This window comes from Pelodiscus sinensis, chromosome 6 (genome assembly GCF_049634645.1).
Source record: "Pelodiscus sinensis isolate JC-2024 chromosome 6, ASM4963464v1, whole genome shotgun sequence".
NCBI lineage: Eukaryota > Metazoa > Chordata > Testudines > Trionychidae > Pelodiscus > Pelodiscus sinensis.
The window spans coordinates 87,669,973-87,689,224 of record NC_134716.1 but is presented as its reverse complement, the minus strand read 5'-3'; the positions used below and the strand labels follow the sequence as shown (position 1 = coordinate 87,689,224).

Genomic DNA, 19,252 nt, shown 5'->3' with positions numbered 1-19,252 from the left:
TTTGCTTCATGCTGCAGTTGAGCTGCTCCCAGGACCAGGGCTGGATAAAGGCATGGGCGAGCCGGGCAGCTGCCTGGGGCGCCAACCTATAGGGGGTACCTGATGGCAGCTGTAAGAGGCGCATAGCACCCCTTATAGCTGGCATCAGGCGCCGTGTGCCTGGCTCTCGGATCGCAGGCTGCAGCAGCTCCCAGAGGCAACCGTGCAGCAGCCACCTGGGGCGGGGGCCACATTAACCCCCACAGCACCGGACAGCAGCGCCCTTCCCCCCGCGGCCGCAGGGCCCTGCACGGCCAGGCTCGGCCCGCCCCGGGCTGCGCACCAGCAGCGGGAGCCGGGCCGGGCACGTTCGTCCTGCCGCTGCCAGTTCCACGTGCCCTCCCCCATACACAGGGCAGGGGTAGGGCCGCGCATGCGCCCTCCCCCAACCCGAGGCGCAATTAACCTGTCTGCCCGGGGCACCGGAATGACTCGGTCTGGCCCTGCCCAGGACCCTCCTGCTAGTAGTGCAGAGTGAGGGGAGGAAGGTAGGAGGAAGAGAGGCAAGTACTGAAGTCAGGGTGTCCCCCTGCCCTATCTCTGCAGGGCAGGGAGGGGCTGAGATAGGGACACGCAGAGCTGCTCCTGTCTGAAGTATGGAAGGTAAGTGCCTGAGATGAGTGCCTGTCTTAAGAAGCAGTGCACTGTTTCTAAGATTTCTCCAACAGCCAATGCTTGCTCTCTGTCTCTCTCTCTCACACACTCCCCACCCCCATATATCCCATCTCTGTGGAGTGGGGAAGGGAGGATACAGAGCAGGACAGCTTTCCCTGTCTTAAAGAGACAGCACATGGCATCTCACAGAAACACACACAAACTCTATGTCATACACACACCCTCCCAGTCTCCATGCTACACCCACCGCCTGTTTCACAAGTCTCTGTCCCTCACACACAGTCCCTCTCTCTCTCTCTAGTCCCCAACCCTATCCTCTTTCTCCTGTGGCCCTACCCCTCATATGGGCCCAGAGCTGGCTTGTGAAGACTTACCAATATCTGTGGAGTAGAAAATTACTGTCCACTCCTGTCCACTCATTTACCAACCTCCAGAGGTCCCAGGTTAGTTCTGCCCGCAGACAAGTGGGGTCTGTTGGTGTTGCAAGTGAGGGCTCATTCAGGTGAGGGATGCGGATATTTTAAAATCTGTGCATTTTCAAATCTCATGTATTGTAAATTGCTGCCATTTTACACGTAGAGAAACTGTGTGACTTGCCTATTATCTAGTAGATGAATCAGTGAATTACTTCCCTACATATCTAATGGCATTGTTTAGTTAATACTCTAATTATTAAATGACCAAATATACTTACCAGTTTTAAAAATGGATTTGTCAGTTGGTAAGCTACATCCTGTATAGTTCACAGCCATGACCCACACACCATAGTAGCGATCTGGCTCCAGGTCTTCCAAAATGCAGTAACTCTCCTTCACTATAACTCTGTATTCTTCCACCAGGGCTAGTACAAGCACATACATACAGGTCATTAGAGAAATGCACACCTGTTAGAAACAATTTGTATGGTTTAGGGTCTCTTATATTGACCAACATGTAAGCAGCAATTGATCACATTGGGGTTTGTATACAATAGTAGGGATAACGTTTGCCACCAAACTATGGTCAGGAAGGAACTAAATGAGTTCTTCCGTGTAAGAGGATAACGAGGAGATTATTTGGCGTCATCAGGGGGGCTGGAATTAGGGATATCTGGGTGGCTGCTGCACCCCCTGGCTTGAAGTAGTTTCCATCATATACAGGATTTTCAATTTTATTCAATGGCTTTCAGCACCCCTACAATAAAAATTGTTCCAATGCACCAGTGGGCACAATAAAATTGAATCGCCAGTTGGCCTTTTATTGCCCATACGTTTCTGGAGATAGCTTGGCACCTCTTCAGCTAATTAATGTAGAGGTATTCCAGCACTTAAATTGCTTTAACTCTTTACCATTCATTCTCAAAGAAAACAGCAGAAAAGCCAAGTTAAGATATAAAGGGATTACAGAAGGGAAATGTGTTGAGTTCTTTCTCCAAGGCATTGAGTAGGTTGGTTGAGAAAACAGAGGGAATTTTTTTCTGTCAGAAATTTAAACAAAATATGACTTTTTGTTTTTTCCACAGATAATTTAGACCTTTTGGCAACACCACAAACCAATATATTTCTAGTTAAAATGGTGCTGTAGTGCCTCACAGGACTTGTAGTATGGGTGCCTTGTGCTCCCATTCTTCTCTGTGGGTCTCTGGCTGGCTGGACAACATCTCCCAGGACACATCACTTCCTCTGTCTTAGTAAAGGTGTGTATCCTAGGAATCACTGGCTGTGGTGCCTCATGGGAAATGCAGTCCAAGCAGAGAGCCTCGCCTATAAAAGAGAATGGAAGTGTAAAATGCCCAGATTAAAATCCCCATAAGGCACTGTAGCACTGTTTTGGGTTTTTTGGGGGTTTTTTTGAGAGGAGGGGGGGATCTCAGTTTGGCCAAAACAGAAATCTGTTTGGCTGGGTGAGAGCATTTGTTTTTCAATTACATCTTGCAATTTTCTTCTGAAAGTAGAGACAAGGTGGGTGAAGTAATATTTTATATTGGATTAACTTCTGTTCGGGGGCGGGGGGAGAGAGAAGCTTTCAAGCTACACAGAACTCTTCTTCTGAAGTCTGCATAGTGTGAAAGCTTGTCTCTCTCTAACAGAAGAAAAATCCAATAAAAGATATTACTTCACACACCTTATCTCTCTAATATCCTTCAACCAGCATGGCTACAATACCACTCCTGAAAGCAGATATTTTCTTTGGGAGGTTTGTTTAATTGGAAACCCAGTTTTCCATTGAAAAAAGTTCTGATAATCTTTTTGCCTAATCCTCAAGCTGAGCACCTTCAGTTACCATTGAAATCAAGTGCAGAGGAGAGCACTCGATTCTTTGGTGGGACTGGATTCCAAATTTTTAGTACACATCAGCAGTAAACAGTTGTAAATCTTGGCTTCATTTCTGTCTCAGGTAACTAAATCTCTCAGGGTATGTCTACACTACCCCGCTAGTTCGAACTAGCGGGGTAATGTAGGCATACCGCACTTGCAAATGAAGCCCGGGATTTGAATTTCCCGGGATTCATTTGCATAAGCGGGGCTCCGCCATTTTTAAAACCCCGCTCGTTCGAACCCTGTGCCACGCGGCTACACGGGGCACGAACTAGGTAGTTCGAACTAGGCTTCCTAGTTCGAACTACCGTTACTCCTCATTCCACGAGGAGTAACGGTAGTTCGAACTAGGAAGCCTAGTTCGAACTACCTAGTTCGTGCCCCGTGTAGCCGCGCGGCACAGGGTTCGAACGAGCGGGGTTTTAAAAATGGCGGAGCCCCGCTTATGCAAATGAAGCCCGGGAAATTCAAATCCCGGGCTTCATTTGCAAGTGCAGTATGCCTACATTACCCTCCTAGTTCGAACTAGGAGGGTAGTGTAGACATACCCTCAGAAATTAAGTTAAATCACTGCACATTTTACCAAAAATGGTTAAGCAACATTCAGATACTTAAAATAATTTGTATTACTAGTCTGATCTTTTTAGTGTACAAACTTCTCTACTGCATCCAAATTTACATATTTAAAAAGTAAACTATCTTGTGGCATTTTGAAAAATCTGGACCTGCGTGTTAAACTTGCATTTTTGCTGAGTTTTTCCTGATTTGTTACCACAAAACACATATTTTCAGCTTGGGAACCAACACAGGCCTCTAAGTCCACTATCAGGCACCTGATGTTTGGAAGAGAGCTGTATCTGCAACTCCCATAAACAAAAATAGGCACTACAGGAACTTATCACCTGTGAAAATTAGGAACTTCCATATGGGATTAGGTGCCAAACATTAAGCACACAACTTAAAATGTTTTGGCCAAAATATTTAGCTAATATTCTATTTTAAAAAACTTTAACTCACATCCTCCTCAGTTATCTGTTCTGACTACTGTTAATATTAACTCTTCAGGGTCGTCAGATTGTGCTCTTCCCTTTTATATAGCAATAGGTTAACCACATCTTCTCTTAAGGTCATTTTAGATATAATTTTATTTGAGATACTGAACATGCAGGTTCAGCCACGTACCATTTTGATCTTGGTTTGCTTGAGGTTCCTCCATGCAATACACCTGGAAGCAGTCAATGACGTCCCCTTCACTCACAGTCCAATAGACTGCAATTGATGTGCTTGTTGCAGAGTTTGGTTCTTGAGGTATCAATTTTGGAGTCTGTGGAACTAGAAGACAAACTTTGGTAGTTATTTGTACTGCTATGTGTTGAACTACCCCAACTCCAGCGATGCATATCATGAGGCAATCAAATGGTTTATTTTCCCTAACTAAGACTACTTCAGATGCCAGCCAATTACGGATTAATTATAGTAAAAAATAGATGGACTAATCAGAATAACTGAATAAGGACAACAGTAATACAGTTTTAAGCCAATACATTCATATACATTAGGGAGTGGTGAATCAGTGCTAGGAGTGAAATTCAGTCCATCTGATTCACTACTCCCATATGAGTCCACTGATTTGAATGGGGTTGGCATAGAGGTAGAGACTAACAGAATTTAGCCCAATGTTTGCCAAATAATAAAGATATCAGAGCTATCCAGCTAGGTGAATATTCAGGCAATACCCAGTTACCAGTCACTAATGGTCCATCTTCTGAGCAGCAGCACTTCACAGGCTTATGGGTATCCAGTTAGTTGTTGCTACACTAGAATCAACAAGCTCTTCCTCACACTGCATGCCATAACCAGCAATGTGTGAGCCACTGGCCTATATCGCCTTTTCCTAACTTCCCTGCAGACACCAGTTTGTGTTAGACTCAGGGATTGGTTCAGTACCCTGAGTCCAAGAAGAGCCAGGCACAAAGCTTCCAATACCTAGAAGGGCTAAATTCAGATTATTGGGCTAGGAAGAGTTACAGCTATCGAGTGGTTTGTCTGGGTCATATGCATATTTGGAGGCCACAGTATCATCCAGCTGGTAGGACCCCTGGATAAAATAATCCTAAACTGAAATATTGAAGAGTAAGAGACTCTTTGGACTCTCACAATTGTTAAACCATTCCCTGGGGATCCAGAGATGTTTTGGATGTGGGAGGCAGAAGCAGAACTTTGCTTGACCTCTACAAGGCTGGCATATTTTGACCCCTAAAAACAGCCGATACTTTGTGATCTGAGGAGAGATGCAGCAAAGTTCTCTCAAATTTGCATAAACCTCAGATAAACATACTAAAGTTTGACTGCTGATCCAAATGGAACCAACCCTCATGAGATTGGTGTTTTCAGGACTGAGTCAATGGAAGACAAAACCATATCTCACCATTAAACAGTCAGATTGCACAGAATAAAAATCCACACTGTTTTTTCCATTTACCCAGTAAATTTCCATAATACGTGGATTCTATAAAGATCCAAGCAGAAAGCTTTTGCTCTTTTCAATTATCTTCAGACTAATGATGATGATAGCCTGTGGCATTAACAAAGTAGATGCTGATGCTAGCTGTTTTCTTGTGATTTATGCAGAGAGTTACAGGAAGATTACGTCTGCCTGTCATTGAAAAATTCTTTGCTAAAAAGAAAACCAGATTTTGGGTTTTATCTAAAAGAGCCTTTCTAACAGTGTTCAGTTTTCAGAGTGGGGTTTAAAGAGTTCTATGGAAACCAGAATTCCCATTTAATGAGAAATTATGCAAGTCTGAAATTCGTTTTTGTTCCAAAATAGAATGAAAACAAAGAATTTCAGAATTTCCCACATAATGAAATTTTTGCTTTTTGTTGTTGTTGTTTCAGGTATATCAAATCATTTAGTCTGTACTAAGCCAAAACATTTCTTTTCAATATTTACTTTATTTTTTATTATATAGAATACATTTTAAACTGAACAAGCCATTTCAAAACAAATTATTGATATGGTCTCTTCAGAAAATGTTGAAATGGAATGTACTGACATTATCAAAATGCTTCAAATTGCATAGCTTATTTTGAGTTAATTTTGAAATAGCTTATTTCAAAATTTGGCACTGGTTACACAGCACTTATTTAGAAATAAATCGCTATTCTGAAATGTCCCTTGCTCCTCATGGAATGAGGTTTACAGGGACATTGGAATAGCGAGCCTGTTATATTTTCAAATAATAGGCACACTCAAAAGACATAGAATAGCTATTCTGGGATAGCGCTGGTATCCCGAAATAGCACTGCAGTGTAGACTTGTCCTATGGCTCACCAGAGGCTAACCCTGACAAACTGTTTCTACCCTGAAGGCTGCTTTTTGACCATCTCTAAGCTACTGTGAGAGAGAAAGTAAGTGCAGAGAATGAGAGGACTTCAAAGATCAAGATCTGAAGAAATTTCATTTCACTGTCAGAGCTCTGACAAAGAAGTAGAAGAAATATGTCCCACTAGCTACAGCACTGGGACCGGCAAGACCCTGGTTCAATTCCCTGATCTGTCACAAGCTTCCTATCAGACACTAGGCAAGTAGTTTAGCCTGCCTGTGGCTCACTTCCCCAACTGTAAAATGGTTACAGTATGTCACTTTTCTACCTCTCACTGAAAGCAGAGCTGAATGAAAAACTGGTTTTTTTTGGACAACTGGCTTAAAAAAATCAGAAAAAAATTAGCTTTGGATCAACCTGCCAGAAAAAATGTTCAGGTGCTTTGAAAAACTTGAATATATTTGGTTTTGTTTTCAACTGAAAGAATGTGGTCAATTCAGTATGAATTTGCTACATATTTCAGACAACCTGAATCTGAAATTTTGTCCAAAAAATTCACCCAATTCTTGTTGCAAAGATAAGTAGATAAAGACTGTGAGACGGTTATAGATAGTATGGTACTGGGCTCCACATGAGTAGCTTAACTAGATTGAATGGAGTGTGCAGAAGAGGAGAGCAACGCAAAAGTGGGAGAAGAGACAGCACGAAAAGGAGGATTAGATAGGAATAGAAAGGGCCTAGACTGCATAGTGAGCTAAGGGAGAGACAGCATTAAAAGGTTTGGAAGAAAAGAAATAAAAAGAGGGAAAGATAATCTACCATATGATTATATACAGTAATTCCTCATTTAACACATGCCCACTTAACATGCATTCGTGATAGCACCATTTTTTTTTAGGGAACTTTTTTGAATTACACAACCATCCCCGGAATAACATGATTTCCCCAGCCGGCCCATTGCCAGTGGCTGCACGGGGCTTCCCCCGCCTCCCTGCAAAGCGGCGGAGGGTTTGCCACTCGCCACGCCGTTCCCGCTGACTCCCCCTCGCCGGACGCCTTGCCCCCTCTCCTCTGTCCCCGCTTGCAGGCCTGCGATTGGGTTTCCCCAGCCGGCCTGTCACCAGTGGCTGCACGGGGTTCCCTCGTCTGCCTGCAAAGCAGCGGAGGGTTCGCCATTCGCCACGCCGTTCCCTGGTGACCCCCCCTCACCGGATGCAGTGCGGGTCCGGCAGACCCGTCACATGGGCATACTCCCAACCCAATCCCTGTCCCCTCTCCTCCCTTTCCCTTCCCCAGAGCCAAACACTTCCCCTCCCTGCTGTAACCCAGTCCCCTTTCTCCCCCAACCTTATGTCCCGGTCCCAACAGACACCACAGCTTGAAACGCAACCCCCACCTTTTCCATTATTTTCAATGGGAAAATTGACCCCACATAACATGTTTTCACTTAACAATCATTTTCTGAAACATATCTATAGTGTTAAATGAGGAATTACTGTACTGCATTTAGTTACCCAGGAATGTAGAGATACAGTACAGAAGAGCAAGGGAAATAATTATATAGAGGAAAAGGGAAAGGACAGAAACATAGGAGGGGGCTGGGTTATTGGGAACTGGAAATGGAGGATAGAGCTACTCATCCCTAGTTTGTCAGTGCAGATTCAGCCCTGGTTGGATGTGCTGCTTGGTTTTGATTGGACAAAGAGTTTAAAGCAGATCAAAATAGGAAGGGGGAGCTCAGTAATTTTAGGAAGCTAACTTGTTTTTAATCAAAATGTTCGTGGAAAGCAAACACAAAACAAAGGCAAAGCAAAGGTGTTCCATCATTTACCTCCTTGCCATTAGCTGGCAGCCAGAGTGAGCAGGTGGAACTCACCTGGTGGATTAGAAGGGTCAGTTTATAAACCGAGTAATAGCATCAAAGGAAATTTGCTCTAAAGAAATTTTTTTAAGCTACAATGGCATGGGACTGTGTTGGGGTAAGGCACCAGCACTCAGACCATCACTGGATTGCAGAACTATCTTGGCACATTGAAATACATTTGTTTTCTCATGTCTTGAAACAACATTTCAAAAAATGTTTTGAAAAGCTGAGGGGAATGGTTGGCAGGATGCTGGTGGGAGTGAAGAAGCTGAGTGGGTGGCTTGCTGCCAAGAACTACTCTGAGCTCTTAGTTCTCAAAAATCCTAACCCCGAGGATGGATGAAGCTGACATACCAGGGGCCTGCAGACAAAGATGCTTTGTTTATTCCGTTTTGGGTCAGATCTGGATGATTTTCATGGGTAAAATTCACAACTTTTCTCTCCATTCTAGAGGCCTACTTCCCTAGCAAGGAGATGCTTCAAAAGCATACCTGAATGGCTGCTGTATTTGTGGCCTCCATGCAAGAGCACCATGGGTTTTCTCAGCATGGAGAGTGTTACACAAGCCTTCTGCAAATATATGATTTTTCACTCTGGAATCAGCAGGCATTTTAAGGGGAGATTAGAATTTAGAATAAACAAGACATTTCTTGCTTTCTCCTGTGCTACCATTGCCCCTACCCAGCAACAAACCAAACACTTGTGCACAATTAGACTTCATTTCAAATTCAGCTCTGATTGCTAATTATCCAGGCTCACAACGCTAAACTTTTTTTTTTCCAAAGCACATTCTGCTTTTACTTTTCTGCAAATTCCGGGACTTTGCCAAAATGTTTTTTCCCAAGATGCACCCATAGATTCTTACCAGCAACACATTTTAAGGTCTTTTGGTCACTTCTTTCTGAACTGTCTGCATAATGGTCAAAGAGAGAAAATGCACTGGGCATTTTTTCTAATGAGAGAGAACTATCCATTGCAGAAAGTAACCTGTTGGGAAGAAAATATATATCCAAATGAATCCCCGTAGTATTACATAGTTTCCAAAGGTCACAGATGAACAACGTATGACATGCACTGCTCAAAATATTTCCCATGGATTTAAGAGCAACAAGCAAAGTGAAGGCAACTTCCTAATCTTGGTTGTTAAGGAGGGGATGTGGTGTTTAAAATTAATTCAAGGATATCTTAGCAATAAAGATGAACCCAATCTAACTGCACAAATCTGTATACTCATGAGCTGTGGGAAAGTTTAGATATGAAGTTCACAGCAAGACTCTCAAGAATAGGGGAGGGGACTAAACTTCTTTACTCTGTCCCTTTAAGTATATTTAAAGGCTAATGAAAATTACATGCATCTACAGGAAGCTGACTTCAGAGACATAATGTAAAGCAGCTGGTAAGGAGGAGAAAAAAAAAGGAAAAATGGATTGGACTTAATTAGCCCTTATTTGCTGGGTTCATTATAAAAAACAGCATATTTTTAACTTGAAGGCAAAAAGCAGCTCCAAGGAAATAAAAAAAATCTTTCTATAAAGCAGTCAAGCAATCTCATTTGTTTTTAAACTGAAGTTGTTCTTTGTCCATAGTTTTAACAAGACACATATAATAAAATTCACATGCACATTATATTAACCCCTTTCTTAATCCTTTTTAGTAAATCCATAACAATCAATTAAAATAACCAATTTCATGCACAAAAATAATATGTAAGCTAATGCTAGTAAATAACATTCAACAAAAACCCTTGAAAATGATTTTTACACAGTCTACTATTCAATAATCTACAATATACATGTAATTGGACAGATTGTCACATATTGGTATGTAATTTTAATGTACATCACATAACTTAATAGCACAAACCCCATGAATAATGAGAAATGTGAAATTATGTTTGGAGCATCTCCTTATTATATATAAACATTTACAATTTGATAGTTCTTTTGTACTATTTTGTAGTATTTCCCTACATTGGCCACATATGATTTTCCTAGGCACCAATTCATCTGACCACTTTAAGCACATGCATACCGTTAAGTGCATGGCTAAGTACCACTGACTTGTGTATTGGCAAATCATATGGGATGCAGATCAGTATATAACTCCCATTTAAGTCAATAAGGGTATGTCTACACTTGCCCCCTAGTTCGAACTAGGGAGGCTAATGAGGTCAACCGAAATTGCAAATGAAGCGCGGGATTTAAACATAAATTCAAATCAGTTCAAATTCAAACTTCACTAGAATTGTGACCATTTATACTAACTCTGAATATATCCCAATAGTTCTACCCTCATAAATGACATGTTGGGTGAATTTCATTATGATTTCCTCTCATATGGAAATTACACAAGTAAAATATGAACATTTCAAAACAGGATATTTAAGGCAAAAATCAAAGCATCATCAGAATGCTCTTTATGTAATTTCAAAAAGCAGCTATATAAGAACACTCCAAGTGATTTGACATTTTAAAAAGCTGTATTTATTATTTTTAAAATTATGTATTGCACAACACATGCAAAATCCTTCAAAAGCTGTCAGCTACAGTAACAAACATAAGATTTCTTCCCAGACTATTATTTGTCATGTTTATAAAAGTAGATATTTATACCGGAAGCATGCTTTCAAAAGAGCTAGAAAATATTACACAAAGCAGTCAAACATGCTAATCCTTAGACTACCATGCACTTAAGCCACATTTCATATACCTTTTATTTATTTCTTTTGATAACTAACAGAGAAAGAAGAAAATAAATGTATTAATAATAAAAAATAGAAGTCAAGTTAATATTAAAGCAAGTGAGGGTATGTCTACACTGCAGATTTTTTTTTCTGAATAACAGCCATTTTTCAAAAAAACTTCACTTACGTCCACACTGCAATAGCGTTCTTTTGAAAAAAAATCAAAAGAACAGAGGGGTTTTTCTGACATTGGTAAACCTCTTTCAATGAGGAAGAAGCCTTTTTTCCAAAAGAGCTCTTTCGGAAAAAGGCATGAGTGAACAGGGAAGAGGGAATTCTTTCGAAAGAAGAGGAAAGAGGAAAAACCACTCCGTCCGTAGTAATCACAGCTTAAATGTGAGACAGGGTCCATTCAGTGTGAACGCTATCTTTCAAAAAAGCAGATCGCTTTTCCGATGCACTTTTGCTGTGTAGATGCTCTCTTTCGGAAGAAGTTTTTTTTGGAAGATCTCTTCCGGGAAAGCTTGTTCTGAAAGAAGCCTGCAGTCTAGATGTAGACTGTTTTAAAGACTGATTCCACTCTTTTATGTTGATTTATATTATAGCACCACTTTATGGACTTCACTGGAAATTTTCCCATATGCAACAACAGAGAGTTTGTGTCTTTAAGGCCATGAATACCTAAGCACACGCTTAGCTTTAAGCAAGTGATTGGTCAATATTCAATACTCGTGCCTAACTTGAAGCACAAGTCTTGATTAAATTGCTGAAACAAATCATAAATTACATTTACAGCAGGAGTTATAATTTCAACATGAAAACATTAGGGTTGAAATTCCAAGACCAAAACTGCCTCTGTATCTGTTGATTCTTAGAAGCTCCACAACCTTTGAACCAGCTGAGCTGCGGATATGCTTGTGTCATGGGAATCCTCAGCTGTCTGTAGCAGCACAAAGACGACACCACATGGATCAAATCTAATTCTCTATTCTTTACAGACGATCCCAGCATTGCCAGCCTCAAGAAATAAAATATCATGAATTAAAGGCCTCCTCATTAAGAAAACGGCCTCCAAAATCACGTTTTTTGTTAAATAAAAAGACAACAGTGTGGAGGCCTTTTTTTCTGTTTTTGTCTCACCTCCACCTCTGCCCATCCCCTTACTAGCAATTTAGTAATTACTTCTGTCTCCTCCACCTCATCAGTTCAGCCCTCAACCATCACTAGTTGAACCCCCCCAAGTGGACTCCTGCAGCTCCCAACCCCTCAGCTTCCCCACTCCTTGTTTCAGCCTTCCCACCCCTCCCTCCTTAATCCTACCCCATGACTTTCCTTCTTCATGAACTCTTGCAGGTCTGGAGGGACTGCAACAGGGTCCCTTCTCCTCCACTGGCCAGGGGAGTAGTCCTTGAGACTGTTCCCAGGAGGAGGGTGGGCAATCATCCTGAGCTACTGTGCTCTTTGGGTATGTCTATATGTAAACCACTTGCTTACAGGGTGTGGTTCATTGTCCCATGTAGTGGCACTTCAACCACTTAGCAGAGAGAAAAAAATGAGTTTGCCCTACAGCCATGGTCACCAATCCATCAATCGCGATCAACTGGTTTGATTGGGGGGGGCTCGACCAGTTAATCACAAGATGTTTGGGCCCCTCATTCCCCCTGCCCCAAGAAGCAGCCCCCACTGACACTACCTCCAGTGACAATGGAGGTAGCGCTGGCTTCCTTGCGGGGGGGGGGGAGGCGGAGGGGGGATGAGAGTGGAAGTCCCGCAACTGCATGCCACATTCAGTGTTTCAGGAAGTTTTCAGGCTGCTGCCCCCAGCCCCAAACAGCCAGTGCATTTCCTGAGACGCTGGGTCTGTCGCATGCTGGTGACTTCCATCCCCTGCTGCCTTCCTGCACGGGGGGGAGGAGGGAGTAGGAGTCCCAGGACCGCACTAGCTCCAACTGCTCAGGAAGTGCGCAGCTGCCATGAGGAGCGGTGGAGCAGGACGTACATGCTTCCTGAGTAGTTGGATCTGGTGCAGTCCCAGGACTCCTACTCTCCCATCTATGCAGGAAGGCAGCAGGGGAAAGGAAGACACCAGCACACAACAAACCCGGCTGTTCAGGAAACACATCAGCTGTTTGGGGATGGAGAAGCAGCTCATGTGCTTCCTGAGACCCGGACCTGGTGCACAGTTACAGGATCCCCAGGGACTGGCCCCAGATGTCCCTGTCCCCTCCCCTGGTCAGACCCCCCCCATGAGTACTCTGCCCCAGCCTCCACAGCACCCTGCCCTCTGCCCCCTGCCCCAGTAGACACCAGCACCCTGCCCCAGCACCCTGTCTCCGGCCCCAGCATTCATCAGCATCCTGTCCCCTGCCCCAGCACCCACCAGTACCCTGTTCCCTGCCCCCACCAGCACATTAGTGAGGCTTGGGGGGTTTTGGAGGGGTTGTTTTTTTGCCTCTCTCTTGTGTGGCTCTGACTGACTTTTCTGTGGGTCAGTGACCCCGAATCAAAACAGGTTCCCCGCCTGTCTCATAAATAAAGACAATGCTGAAACCTTTTGTGTTTGACATAATATTTTATTTAAAAATGACGCCTGGCCAACAAGCCCCCAATTGGCGCCAAACCCCCATCTAGCCACAGCATCATAACACTCCAGCACCTCCCCAGACTCCAAATCTGAGCCTATCATACAATGTAACCCCCTGTCCTGAGCCTCTCACATCCCCAAACTCCTGCAGCCCCAAATCCTCAGTCTTCTGCCACAACACTCCTGCACCATCTACACACCACAAATCTGTGTCCTGAACCCATCATACTCCCAACCTCCCTGCCCTCACCCCTTTTAATGACCACGTGTAATAAGGGCCCCATTTTTGCATCTGACCTGAGAGACGGCATAACTAGTGGCACATGCCCCCAGATATTGAGTCAGTATTGATACAGAGGAGGAAATGCCACTCAGTAAGCCACTGACAATTCCTTACAGCGGCTGTGCATTTCTATGGGCATAGATTATGGCCAATTAATTCCTGTATCTGACCCCCAAGCCATTCAGAGACTGTGAATAATGGAGAATTTACCACAACCCTTTGTAATCTGTTCGGCTATGGCTACACTGTAGCCTTCTTCCAGAAAAGCTTATGCAAATGGAGCGTGGCATGCAATATCACTGTGCTTCATTTGCATAATTAATTAGCAGCCACTTTTGCACAAAAAAGGAACTGTGTAGACGGCTCCTTTTTGTGCAAAATCCCCCTCTTATGCAAGAGCCATTCTTTCTCATTTTTTCAGGAAGAACTTAAAAAACAACAAATGGTCTGGTAGCACTTTATAGACTAACAAAACATGTAGATGGCATCATGAGCTTTCGTGGGCACAGCCCACTTCTACAGATGACCGGAGTTTTGAGTTTAGGAAGTGCAGACCCAAAATAAATAGGGAAGGGGGGGAGGAAAAAAGGAGCAGAGGGTATGGAAATATCAAAGGGAAAAACAGGAAGGCAGAACTGGGAATCAGTGAGCACCTGAAGATTGGGTAGTTAAAACAAAGCAGATAAGAATCAAAGTCAATAGATAGTCCCCTTCCTAACACAGGAATCTACACAAAGAGCTGTTTGCACCTTCATTGAATGTTAGGTTGATAGTGTACCAACCATCCCACATCATGATTGAGGCCATTAGAATGAGAATTGAACTTGCAGATGAATTGCAATTCCAACGCCTCTCTGTGTATTTGGCTAGTAGAATTGGTTCGTGACAAGACAGCCACTTGAAGATCTTTTAAACAGTGAATAGGTAGATTAAAGTGTTCCCCAACAGGTTTCTGTATGTTCCCTTTATGTATATCTGATTTGAATGGCTCTTGTGCAAGAGGGGCTTTTTGTGCAAAAAGGAGCCGTCTACACAGTTCCTTTTTGAGCAAAAGCCTCTTGAGCAAACGCAGCTAATTAATTATGCAAATGAAGCACAGAGATATTCCATGCCGTGCTTCATTTGCATAAACTTTTCCAGAAGAAGGCTACTGTGTAGTCGTAACCTTCCAGTGGTTAGTTACCCTAACTGTTAAAAATGTGAGTCTTTTTCTAGTTTGGGCTCTTCTCAGTTCAATTACCATTTCCATTTCCTTCCAATTTCTTGTTACAACATCATTTGCTGTAATAAAGAACTCTCTCACAACAGATATCTTCTCTCTGCTCTCACAGACAGTGGCTGAGTCATCTCTTAGCCTGCTCTTCAATGAGCTAAACAGACTGCATTCCTTTAGTCTCTCACTGTGGAGGCATGTTTCCCACATGACATATAGTTCTTTTATCGCTTTTCGGAACCATCATATCATCCAGCAGTTCCAGAAGGAGTGTGTGAGATTTCAGAATTAAATTCCGGAGACAAAGTAGGTATAAAATTCCATATGTGACTAACATCATTAAAGTTTCTCTTATGGGTATAATTCATACTTACATTTAGAAAAACAACATCATCAAGTTCTTCAATTTCCTTTACAGTAGTCTCCAGGGTTTCCTTTGCTGAAACAATACTTTGTTGAAAGTTCACCATCTGTTCATATAAGTATTCCATTTTCATCTTCTTCGCTTCCTCAAAGTTGCGAGACTTCTCATCATACTGAGCTAAGACTTTACTGACCATCTCTTCATTCTGATCTTCTAAAAATTGTTCATTTTTTTTACTGTTTTCCTGAAAAAAGAAAACAGGAAAATCTGAGATGTAAAACTACATCATTGAATGAATGTACAGAAAACTCTCTAAATTATTTATCCATGAGCTATCAGTCATGCAGTCTTACAAAAAGACACATGCAATTATCTAAGCAAGTTTTTGAATAAAAATATTATTAGGTAAATACTTTAAAAACAATGGTAACATTTTCACACTTGATTGCCAACAGTTAAGGTGCCTATAGAAGCCTTATTTTCAGAGTAGCTGAACATCCAACATCGCTATTGAAGTCAACATAAGCTATAGGTGATAAAGCACCTTTGGGCATTTAGAACACTCATTTAGGTGACTAACTTTAGGTGCCTAATTTTAGGTATTCAACATTTGAAAATGTTGATCCATGCAAAAGATTTAATTTTAAAACAAAACAAATCAAAAGGGCTATCACAATCATTTTCCCATCTAGTGTGTGATAGTCACATATTCCTTTTAAGACTACACTTGAAAGAGAATCCTCTGAACTGTCATTCATGCTTAAATTCGACACTTTACACCTAAGTTTGAATAAAGACTCTAATTATCTTACCCATTACAAAGATAGTTTCCCCAGTTATCACCTCTAATATCATTAGCTCACAGACATTTACCTCCCCCCCCCCCACCGCATCCTCCTTCTGTTCTGAAATTTGATTTGTCCTTTTCATATGTGTTCATTTTTTTAATTGAATCCTTTGGTATATATGGTTGTGACAATTTTCTTCTACTATTTGATCTGAGGAAATGAGTCTGGCCCACGAAAGCTCATCACCTAATAAACCATCTTGTTAGTCTTTAAAGTGCTACATAGTCCTGTTTTTTGTTTCATATTCCACACAGTGTTCACTGTGAGGCAGCATTGTATAGCTAAGCAACTATATAGCTTTCTCACATAAGCACTTACAGTAAGGAAACTTGAAGGACTAGTGAAACTGACAATTCCAGAATAAATGATAACATGAAACTATAAAATGGCATAAAATATTGTAAAGGACAGACAATATTGAAGGAAGAAAGGAAACAAGAGTATGGAGATATTAGACTTACCTCAACAGAATTAAACAGGGATTCTATTTCACTAACCAGCTCCTCAGTCTTCACTGATCTTTGCTGTAACTCTCCTAGCAAACCATCTAATTTATCCTGAAATAAAAAGTGGCAGCAGCTTTCTAAAAATGATACTCGGGAAATACTGCTTTATAAAGCTTTTACACAAAATAAATATTTAATGTTTCACCATTAGATGTTATTTGAACAATTATTAAAATTATTGTAATAGTTTCACTATGACTAGAAAGGCAAACACAGAAATGATGGCTGGATGATACCAACTTCAAAGCAGAAATAACATTTGATCCTTCAAGGCACTGAGTGTTTGTGTGAGGTGCATCACACCCTCAATTCCCACTGGCTATGTTGGAATTTGAGGGCACTCAGCACTGCACAGAAGTGATCAGGAAAGTGCAGGATCAGGCCCACAATGAGAAGAAAACACAAATAATTGTTAAGGGCTAGCCTAGGCAATAAATGATCTAGAAAATCAGACAAATATTTATGTTCCTGAGGTTCACTTTTAAAGTATCTATTTATTGAACACCAAACACCTGAACTTGCATTCCCTGTGCACTCAAAACTCAACAAAGTCATTGGGTGTTTTAGGTGTGCAAGCAAGGCAGAATAAGGCTCTAAGAACAATAAAGATAACATTGACAAAGTATCATAATAATACTGGAGCTGTCTCTCTATGCAGGAGACCTTCTTGACCTTCATTGAGAGGGAGCTGGCCATCTGCTCATATGCAGTTTATATTTCATAAGTGCACTTGGTTTTAATTAATTTGTATATATCCAAAAGGAAGGTTAAAAGAAGGTTGGTAGCAGCTTCCTAAAATCTGGCAAACTTCCACATCCAAAATGTGTTTAAAAAATACCACCTGACCTCTGAATTATAAATATCGTGTTTTATTGTAAAATGAATGTTACATTGATAAATATTTAGGACTTATCAATTTGAAATTGCAAGGTGACATTCTGTTTGTGAAGATAATGGCTCTATCAGTTTTCATAGGTTAATATGAATAACTGCTCTAATGCCAAAAGCTGAGAAAGTGAGCATTGTGTGGCCTTCATATTTCCTTAGCGATTATATATGTGTGAGTAACAAGAACCATACGTAGACAACCAAAGAGTAACATGAGCTTTGGCTGGTAGAAATCATGTGAAGTCAGACATGTGTTGTGGCCAGATTTAATTATTGGCTGTATCTCCAAGTTCCACAGCCAAGGAATGACATCAGGGGACATATCCATCATTGGAGTAAAACTCTACTGACTTCAGTACAGCTACACCAAGGATGACCTCAGACCTGTGACTTTATTAGTTACATTTTGGCAGCTGATTATAATTCACAACCAAAGCAGGAACTGCCCTTGATAAAATGGGGTGCATGAACAGACCAGAGAAAAAGAAAAATTTACAGCTGCAAAATTTTGTAAATATTTATGTTTGAGGGCAATATTTTATCATCTTAATTTTATTCTTACTTGTGAGTTAGCATTATAATATACTAGTGCAACAGAGCACATGTTAGATATTTACTTTCAGGCCAAAGTCAAGGGAAAAAGTTAAGTGGTGTAAGACAGTGAAAGTAACTTACAGGCAAAGAAGTCAGAATGAGATGCAAAGAGGTATAAGTTAAAGGTGAAATCAAAGGGAATTCTGCTTAAAAACTGACAACATGGCTCAGAATTGTTAATAAAGTTCCCATTGAAAAATGGTGTTTACTGATGACTGTGCACAATCCGAAAACACAGTGTGACTTTCAGATGCTGGATTCAGATTGCAGAGCTGCTAACAAGAAAAAAACAACCTTCTGACAACTAAGCTGGACAAACGTGATATGAAATAAATGAGATCGTAAAGATCATAATTCCATTTTTACAGTCACTTTTCACAGCAGAACTACAATTCAACAAAGAGAAGTGAAAAGTGTTTTCACAAATATTTATATTGTAGGAATATTTTCAGGTATTCATTATACATAGCACACAAATTAATGAATACAGTTCATAATACTGTACTACATTCTAGCACTATGAAGAATACTCTTGTTAGAATGATGGATGAGGTGAATTTTTTCATACCTTTATTTTTTTAAGCTTTTTTGAGCTTTTTATATTGCATACATCTGAAAATTGATATCAGAGAGGCCCGATGCAATTTTTTTTTTAAATAACACTGCTGCACATTTAGGCTCCATGTAAGACGCTTTCACTCTCCACTGAAACCAGTGAGGGATTGTCAACACAGCAGGGCAAAACTACACAATTGACGTAGAATTAAGCTACGCATCTTCAGCTACATCAATTATGTAGCTTAAGTCGAAATTCCTTAACTGGGCTTTTGGCGCTGTCTACACAGCAGGAAGTCAAAAGAAGAACACTTCAACTTCCCTTACTCTTCATAAAATGAGGGATAAGGAAGTCAGAGTAAGAAGTCCTCCAGCTCAACATTATTTTGAAATAAAGGCTTGTAGAGTAGACACACACTATGTTATTTCAGAATAACATTAGTTATTCCGAAATAACACTGCTGTGTAAACATAGCCTAAAAGACTGTCTGCACTACCTCTACAACCAAATGAGGAAAACCGATTAAAAACATGAGTCTAATGTACAGCGAACGTGAGGTTTTAGCCATGTTTTGTAACCAGGCTAAAGCCTT

General features: G+C 41.3%; 1 protein-coding gene across 2 annotated transcripts in view; it reads right to left on the bottom strand.

Moving 5' to 3' along the window:
- Positions 1-19,252, bottom strand: part of CMYA5 (cardiomyopathy associated 5) — a 64,797-nt gene that overhangs the window by 28,656 nt on the left and 16,889 nt on the right. The window contains exons 3-8 of one of the 2 annotated variants that reach the window (XM_006119181.4): positions 16,578-16,673; positions 15,279-15,512; positions 10,851-10,873; positions 9,007-9,128; positions 4,134-4,283; positions 1,349-1,495 (exon numbers count right to left, since the gene is read on the bottom strand). In XM_006119181.4, the coding sequence (XP_006119243.2) occupies positions 1,349-1,495; positions 4,134-4,283; positions 9,007-9,128; positions 10,851-10,873; positions 15,279-15,512; positions 16,578-16,673 (772 nt within the window). Of the gene's footprint in view, positions 1-1,348; positions 1,539-4,133; positions 4,284-9,006; positions 9,129-10,850; positions 10,874-15,278; positions 15,513-16,577; positions 16,674-19,252 lie in introns of both variants that reach the window. The other variant, XM_075932342.1, reaches the window with a different exon arrangement.